This window comes from Oncorhynchus gorbuscha, linkage group LG25 (assembly GCF_021184085.1).
Source record: "Oncorhynchus gorbuscha isolate QuinsamMale2020 ecotype Even-year linkage group LG25, OgorEven_v1.0, whole genome shotgun sequence".
NCBI lineage: Eukaryota > Metazoa > Chordata > Actinopteri > Salmoniformes > Salmonidae > Oncorhynchus > Oncorhynchus gorbuscha.
Window position 1 is genome coordinate 6,853,100 of NC_060197.1, and position 8,813 is coordinate 6,861,912.

Genomic DNA, 8,813 nt, shown 5'->3' on the forward strand with positions numbered 1-8,813 from the left:
AAATAAAAAATGTTTGTACTTTGTTTACGCTCCCTAACTAATTCAATTAGGAATATAAAATGCTGCCCACATTTCCACATGTTTATTCGATTGGGAGAGAAAATTAATGCCCAAATTGTGAAAATAAGACCTGTGCAATGTTGTGCTCAATTGGTTTGAAAGCTATTGAGGTTTGAAAGTGCAAATAGCTGTTGAATATCCAACAAACTGGTCTAATTCTACAAGACATGGTATTCTCAGGAGTATTCCAGGCCCCATTAACTATTGTTGTATTACTATTATTATTACTAATAACAATTTGTAGCCTAACAGAACTGCACACAAATACAAACACGGCCCCAAAGGCAAGTGATAATTTAATAAAGATAAATCATAACACCACTAATAATTATAAATACTTTGGACATGACTGTACAGATAAACTCCAAATGACAATACAAAATATACAAAAACAGTGAGAGTTTCTTTCATTTGCAGCCCTTCAATATCCATGGCAATAAGCATGGTTGTGTTCCCATGTGTGGTAGGGTCTAGGGTGGGGAGCCAAACCACTTTCCAGTTTCAGTCAGAATCATGGGAACAGGTACCTTTGAAGAGGAAACTGGAGCAGCTGGAGCCATGATGGAGTCCTCGGGAATAAGCAGAGTCCAGGAGACATGAAGAGGAGTGGAACTCCGTGCCAACCCTACCAACTCTTGTTTCTTCTTTCTCTATTTCCCTTTCTCTCTTCCTTCCTTCCCTCGTCGTTACCCCCAGACCCATCTCTCAGACTGGGATGACTTCAGCTGTACCGACTCACTGCTGTCTCCCTCCCTCTGCTGAAGGATAGAGATACACACAGGGTTAACACACACACACACACGCACACGCACACACACACACACACACACACACACACACACACACACACACACACACACACACACACACCTTGTTGGCGATGGCCCTGAGCTTGCCGAGCAGTGAGGGTTTGTGGGAGTAGACCACGTCATCCTCAGGCTCCTCCCCCTCGGCCAGGGCACAGCTATCTGCCACCGGCAGCTCACACTCCTTATTGGCTGACATCACCAGCCGAGAATACTTATACTCCAGCCTGACAGGGGGTGCCACAGTGACACAGAAACACACAGGACACAGAGATGCAGGAGTCAGGAACGTTGTACTACAGCCTATGGCGAGGATGGTTATTTGATTAACAGGTGTCAGTCAATCACCTCTTGTTCTTTTTCCAGAAATAGCAGGTGAGAGAGACAAGCAGCACAGCTAAGAAGGCCCCGCCCCCTACCCCCACCTTTAGCCATAGAGCAATGGCCTCGCAGGGGGCGGAGCTCTTAGCTGGCAGGGAAATGCCTTTGATGCACAGTTTTGGCTCATTCCACACAGACAGAGTCTCCTACAGAGAGAGAGAGAGAGAGAGAGAGAGAGAGAGAGAGAGAGAGAGAGAGAGAGAGAGAGGAAGGGGGAAGGAGGGAGAGAGAGTAGAGAAGGCGAGAAACTAAGTTCAATTGAAATACCAAGAGGTGAAAGTAAGAGTAGCATGAGTGTGTTAAAGGAGATGAAGAGAGAGGGAACAGGTTACCTGGGCTCCTCCCTTACAGGCTCCCTCTATCTGGTGATAGTCATCCTGGGCGCAGCGGGGACAGGCGCTCCCACTCTCCCACAGGAAGTGAAACGTACAGCCGTCACACGTACCTGCAGGGCACGCACTGCGCGCACACACACACACACACACACACAGAGGATAAATGTTGAGGGAGCTAATGAAAATACACAAACGTTTTCAGCTGAGTTGTTGAGCAGACAATCAGACAGGTGACATTGAGCAGACAGGTGACGTTGAGCAGACAGTCAGACAGGTGACGTTGAGCAGACAGTCAGACAGGTGACGTTGAGCAGACAGTAAGACAGGTGACGTTGAGCAGACAGTCAGACAGGTGACGTTGAGCAGACAGTCAGACAGGTGACATTGAGCAGGCAGTCAGACAGGTGACGTTGAGCAGACAGACAGGTGACGTTGAGCAGACAGGTGACATTGTGCAGACAGGTGACGTTGAGCAGACAGTCAGACAGGTGATGTTGAGCAGACAGTCAGACAGGTGATGTTGAGCAGACAGTCAGACAGGTGATGTTGAGCAGACAGTCAGACAGGTGATGTTGAGCAGACAGTCAGACAGGTGATGTTGAGCAGACAGTCAGACAGGTGATGTTGAGCAGACAGTCAGACAGGTGTGTGTACCTGGGCACTGTGAGTTTCCCGCGGTCCGTCTTCTCTGGGTTGCAGCGTATGGTCATGACCGCACTCCGACCACGCTGGCAGGATCCAGTCGTTTGAGTAGACCTGAGACAGTCAAACACACACAAAATCGATCCAGTTGGTAGAGCATGGCGTTTGAACGCCAGGATAGACCTGAGAATGTCAAACTGTACATAAAAGCAAATGGCATATAAATTATTATATAAAATCAAATCAAATTGTATTTGTCACATGCACTGAATACACCATGTGTAGACCTTACCATGAAATGCTTACTTACAAGCCCTTAACCAACAATGCAGTTCAAGAAAGAGTGAAGAAAATATTTACGGAATAAACTTAAGTAAAAAATAAATTAAAAAGTAACACAATAAAATAATGAGGCTATATACAGGGTCAATGTGCAGGTTAGCCGAGGTCATTTGTACATGTAGGTAGGGGTAAAGTGACTATGTATAGATAATAGACAGCGCGTAGCAGCAGTGTACAAAAAATACATTTTTCCACCCACTTTCAACCACAATGACTGATCTTCACTGGAACCATTAAACTATGAATGCTGTTCTATGGCGTCTAGCTCTACGCTGGCCTACCTGTAGAAGAAGTTGATGTCTGGTATGGTTTTTGAGTTGTCAGAGAAGAGTTCTGGTCTAGCGTCTATTCCGTCTAAATCACTGTCCACTGTCGCTCCTGAGAGAGAGACGGAAAGAGATGAAGAAAACAAGTTTCAAATGAAATTGTTGAAAATAAATGTGTTTTTAGATGAAGAGTATACTTTGTACTCTGGCTAGGTGACTACTTGTGGTTGTGGCACTGTCCTATAACCATTATGAAGGCACTATTCGATTGCCATCTCACCGAGGAAGGTATCAGCCAGACTGATAGACTGGGATGCCAGAGCCATCCTGAAGCCCCGCCCATCCGCAGGAATGATGGTTGATTGACAGATGAAGCTGTCCACTGAGTTGACGTACTGGGTGGAATCACTCCCCATGTCCTTGTTGGCGATATCGGTGACATTATCTGTGCAGACAGCTGCCATCTTCCCCTGAAACAGAACACACAACGACGACCCTGAGGTATGTGTGTGTTATCTCGTGTCCACACAACTGATGTGTGCCTGCATGAATGTGTGTGTGCGTGTGCGAATGTGTGTGTGTGTGTGTGCGTGTGCGTGTGCGAATGTGTGTGTGTGTTACCTGGTGTCCACACAGGCTGACGTTGAAGACGTGGAGGTACTTTGTGCCTTTAGAGGTGAAGCTGGGGCCGATGGTGAGCGAGGCCACGGGGCTCAGAGAGCTCAGGTCAAAGGTCAGGGTGCGGTTGTTCTCCGTGTGACTGAAGGAGCAGTCGCTATAGCAACGAGAGTGCTCCTAGGAGGGGGCACAATAGCATCAAGTCAACACACATTGCACAAATAGTGGCTCACATGATACACACATGGTAGTACCAATGCTAAAAACATTCTTATCCAGAGCAGAGACGGTTAACTCTTGATCTGGATGAGAGTAAAACTCATAACTATGGCCCTGAGGATTTAATGTTATAAAGTGGTTCTAATGATTCTAATGGTTGCCGAAGGTTGGTTTGTAAGGTTGTAACTAATGGTTGTGTGATGATATGTAAATGTAAATATGAGTTGTGTGTTTGTGTGTAATATAATACCTTGTTGCTCTTACTCCCGGGGCCACAGGGCAGACATGCGTCTTCTCCATATGTGTGGTGACCAGACAGGTATGTGTTGGGGGGGCACTCCTGGCACCGGTTGGTGTCTCGGTCAATGTAGAACCCAGCTGGGCATGGAATACACGACCCAGGCCGCTGAGAACTCTGGGATAAGAGGGCGCAGGCCCGGCACGCAGATGCCACGCCATCCTGGACATTTGTCACGCTCACCGAGTAGAGTATCACCATGTCACTGATGTACCGCCGCACCTAGATACACCCACGTCAATATATTATAGTGCAGTATGTGAGTGTGTCTGTGAAGTATGTGTGTGTGCAGTGTCACTGTGTGTGTGTGTGCAGTGTCACTGTGTGTGTGTGTACTCACGTCCTGAGCCTGGTTGGTCCTCTGGAAGGCCCAAGTGTATGATACGGATGCGTTCCTGGTCATGATGTGTGTGTAACTCTGTCTCTCCTTACTGCCCTCCCATGACTCCACCACTGTGGTGCTCTTCCTGTTCACATCCTGCAGGGGGCGACACACACACAGGGTTTTTATGGGAGCGGATCACTCTTAGTTTACAATTTACACAGGGACGGGTTTATCTGAAATCTCACTGCTTTACTGTGATTTAGCTGTGTATATTGTGTACTGTGATTGGCTGTGTTTGTTCAAATATACTTTGGTTTCATTTAGATACATGGGTTGTTTTAACTGAGTCTACTGCAGGGATTATCAACTAGATTCAGCCGAGGGCCAATGTTTTCCTGAGCGGATTGACCGCAAGAAGCACAAACATAATATTTGACTAAAACATAATCATTTCAAACCTTGTATACATTTTTATACGATCACATATATCTCTCTATTATACGTGGGAACACTTGGGAACATATTTCCTAAATTAAAATCACTTGTAGCTGATTTTCTGGTGTTTTAACAGTGTTTTATTCCAACAATTACATTTTTTATTATTTCTTTGGGCTCAGGAAACTTTGCGGGCTGCTACTTGGGGAACCCTGTTCTGCTTCATACGGCTGTACTAACAAGCATAGATATTGATATGTATTTATCCAAAAGCGGGATGAAAGAAGGTCACGCATGTATTGGCAATGTCATACTGGCTATGTTGGGTTGGGTAATATTGATTTACTGGCTAAAACACTGTTGATATTGTCAGTAACATTTCCCTGAGAACCTAGACACACACTCGTGCAGATGCGAATGATCCGACACACACCATCATGAAGTAGAGCTCACAGTCGGCAGAGCAGATTGTCTCGAAGACGAAGGTGATCCGGCCAAACTCAGTCCCGGTCATCCCAGCAAGTGATGTGGGTAACCTGACAGAACACACACACACACACACACACACACACACACACACACACACACACACACACACACACACACACACACACACACACACACACACACACACACACACACACACACACACACACACACACACACACACACACACACACACACACACACACACACACAATAAAAAAATTATGTTTCACAATAATTCTGTCCACATGACCTATCCATGGAAAACCTGAGCGCTCTAACAATAATACGCAGTCAAGCCAAGACTAACTTGAAGCCAGGAACATGCAGGTTCAGGATGAGGTAATCGTTATCCGAGCCTCCAGCACCGCTGCGGATGTGATCCCCTGCCACCTCCCAGCCTGAACAACAACATATTACTGTGATTACACATTCTATTAAACACACATCTATATTCCTTACAATCTGAGGGACACCACATATCTATTAAAAAGACATCTATGCTCCCATCAGTCAGAGAGACACAGAGATATTACATCCCCAGGAGGATGTCTATATTAGACATATTAACTATTCACCCATGTGTACTACTACAATCATATCACATATCTCTTGAGCCTAAACACCCGAGACACGTCTCTGTCTCACCGTTCATGTCGTCACATTTGGAGTTGCCCACGTTGAAGCAGGAAGTCTTCATGTTGGATGGGAGGACGTTCCACCATTTATACTCATACCCCAGTACTGGCTCTGTCCCCGCAGGACACTCCTCACACACTGGGACAGACACACACAACCGTCAACAACACATTTCATTATACAGCAATACAAACGTGAGTGGCGTGTGTGTGTCTACTGTAAGTGTGTGTATGTACACTGTTAATGTACTGTATATACACATGTGAATATACATATATAGTATATGTGTGTGTGTGTGTGTGTGTGTGTGTGTGTGTGTGTGTGTGTGTGTGTGTGTGTGTGTGTGTGTGTGTGTGTGTGTGTGTGTGTGTGTGTGTGTGTGTGTGTGTGTGTGTGTACCTGAGGTGCCGTCAGAGTGTGTTCCAGGAGGACAGGGGAAGCAGGTGGAGTCGTCGGTGTTGTAGTAACCAGGGTTACAGGGTGGGCAGGCCTCTCTCTCCCCTGTAGGGGGCAGTGCCACAGCGCCCGTCACATTCTCCTCACAGATCCTCGGCTCCACCCACCGGTACATCACCTGCGTCTGTCACCACGGCAACCACAGCAGTTACATCACAACCATAGAGATACTATACACAGGATGTCTTATGTATTGTAATCTAATGTATATGGCCACAGCCTTCTCTCTATATATGCACACTATGTGTGTGTGACTTACCTTTCCCTCGCTGTCGCAGGCTGTGTGTATCTGAAAGTAATCCTTCTCTGAACACGGAGGCCTCTCCTTACACTGTGACCATCCTTCATCTGAGGGAAAGAGTGAAAAAGATATTTTAACTGGTCTTTACTGATACATTTGAATGTGTGTGTGTGTGTGTCTAGTACATACGCGAGTACTGTGTGTCGGGGCAGGGAGTACAGGAGGCGGCTCCCTTGTTAGACGATGTGTTCCTGGGGCAGGGCTGGCAGGAGGAGGAACCAGGGGCGGAGCTAAACCAGCCTGGTCGGCACGGGAAACACTCCGAGGTGTAGGCAACACCTAGACAGAGACACATTAATTAATTAATTAGGATGTAGTTTCTGATGTCGCCTCACACTGTGGTCTCATTTCCTAGATCTAAGAAGGGCGAGTTCTGGAATGGGTAAGAACCTGTGATACTACCCCGCCTTGACCAACAACATTACAGAGGCATGCAGAATGGGAGAGAGAATAGAGGTGAGTGTGAAGATGGGGACTACGGGTACGAACGGTCTTTACCCTCAATCTGGATGTTCCTGAGCAACACTGGTTTAACCATCTTCCCTCCGACCAGGATCCCGGTCGTCCTCCAGTACAGTATGTTAGTGCCAGACTTCAGATTCACCTGAGTCACATGTCACACAGTATGTTGCACACAGATTATGTTACACACATCACACACACCAATCATATAACACACACGGGTCACACACACTGCCTTCCTCCTCACCGTGTGTGTGTCCCACTCTCCGTTGGTGGTGAGTTTGATCCACTTCTGATCGTCTGTCTGGGCCATCTCCTGACACTGCTCGTTCTGGATCTGAACACACGTCACCACGGTAACCACTCAGAACATTGCATCACATGATTCTCTCGCTTTACATTTACTGATGTAAAGCCATCGATGTGAAACCCATTAATGTAAAGCCATCGATGTGAAACCCATTAATGTAAAGCCATCGATGTGAAACCCATTAATGTAAAGCCATCGATGTGAAACCCATTAATGTAAAGCCATCGATGTGAAACCCATTAATGTAAAGCCATCGATGTGAAACCCATTAATGTAAAGCCATCGATGTGAAACCCATTCATGTAAAGCCATCGATGTGAAACCCATTAATGTAAAGCCATCGATGTGAAACCCATTAATGTAAAGCCATCAATGTGAAACCCATTAATGTAAAACCATCGATGTGAAACCCATTAATGTAAAGCCATCGATGTGAAACCCATTAATGTAAAGCCATCGATGTGAAACCCATTAATGTAAAGCCATCGATGTGAAACCCATTAATGTAAAGCCATCGATGTGAAACCCATTAATGTAAAGCCATTGATGTGAAACCCATTAATGTAAAGCCATCGATGTGAAACCCATTAATGTAAAACCATCGATGTGAAACCCATTAATGTAAAGCCATCGATGTGAAACCCATTAATGTAAAGCCATCAATGTGAAACCCATTAATGTAAAGCCATTGATGTACAAAAATATATAAATGTACAATTAAAGTCTTCCATGCTGCCGCAAAACAGACCCACTTTTCATCTCTACGGACGTCAACCAGCTAAATAAAAGGGTAATAAATGAACTGATATAAACTTTATCAGGGAGGACAGAGTCAGACTCACATAGAACTCAAAAAAGATGTTGTTGTCAGGGTACTGGTAGCTGAAGGAGACAGAGCCCTGCTGCTCCAGATGCACAGCGTAGACCAGAGACACGGTGCACTCATCACGACTAGACTCCAGATACACACCCTGCGGCGTCCACGACGAGCTACAGTACACAGAGAGAAAGAGAATACAGGATGACTGTGAGTTTGTGTGTGTGGCTGTATGTGTAGGACAGGTGTGTGTAGAATATGTGTATGTATGTGTGTATGTATGTATGTATGTGTGTGTGTGTGTGTGTGTGTGTGTGTGTGTGTGTGTGTGTGTGTGTGTGTGTGTGTGTGTGTGTGTGTGTGTGTGTGTGTGTGTGTGTGTGTGTGTGTGTGTGTGTGTGTGTGTGTGTGTGTGTGTAGGGGTGTGTTTTTTGGGTTTAACTATCCTTGTAGGGACCAGAAGTTCTCACAAGGATAGTAAAACAAGGAAAAACATGTAAGATTTTCACCACAGGGAAATAGGCTGTTTTATGTTTATTGTTACAATTAGGGTTAGGAGTTAAGGGTTAGGGTTAGAATTAGGTTTAGGCGTTAAAGTTAAGGTTAGGATTTAGG

General features: G+C 45.7%; 1 protein-coding gene across 3 annotated transcripts in view; it reads right to left on the reverse strand.

Annotated features, from left to right (window-relative positions):
- Positions 1-337: 337 nt before the first annotated feature.
- Positions 338-8,813, reverse strand: part of LOC124014591 (endosome/lysosome-associated apoptosis and autophagy regulator family member 2-like) — a 15,029-nt gene continuing 6,553 nt past the window's right edge. For 2 of the 3 annotated variants that reach the window (XM_046329773.1, XM_046329775.1), the window contains exons 4-22: positions 8,224-8,371; positions 7,319-7,408; positions 7,108-7,213; positions 6,739-6,888; positions 6,568-6,656; positions 6,252-6,432; positions 5,862-5,990; positions 5,524-5,614; positions 5,161-5,263; positions 4,308-4,445; positions 3,920-4,189; positions 3,454-3,627; positions 3,113-3,302; positions 2,848-2,944; positions 2,237-2,338; positions 1,580-1,706; positions 1,215-1,393; positions 931-1,093; positions 338-818 (exon numbers count right to left, since the gene is read on the reverse strand). In XM_046329773.1, the coding sequence (XP_046185729.1) occupies positions 747-818; positions 931-1,093; positions 1,215-1,393; positions 1,580-1,706; positions 2,237-2,338; positions 2,848-2,944; positions 3,113-3,302; positions 3,454-3,627; positions 3,920-4,189; positions 4,308-4,445; positions 5,161-5,263; positions 5,524-5,614; positions 5,862-5,990; positions 6,252-6,432; positions 6,568-6,656; positions 6,739-6,888; positions 7,108-7,213; positions 7,319-7,408; positions 8,224-8,371 (2,599 nt within the window). In that variant the 3' untranslated portion in view covers positions 338-746. The remainder of the gene's footprint in view (positions 819-930; positions 1,094-1,214; positions 1,394-1,579; positions 1,707-2,236; positions 2,339-2,847; positions 2,945-3,112; positions 3,303-3,453; positions 3,628-3,919; positions 4,190-4,307; positions 4,446-5,160; positions 5,264-5,523; positions 5,615-5,861; positions 5,991-6,251; positions 6,433-6,567; positions 6,657-6,738; positions 6,889-7,107; positions 7,214-7,318; positions 7,409-8,223; positions 8,372-8,813) is intronic. The other variant, XM_046329774.1, reaches the window with a different exon arrangement.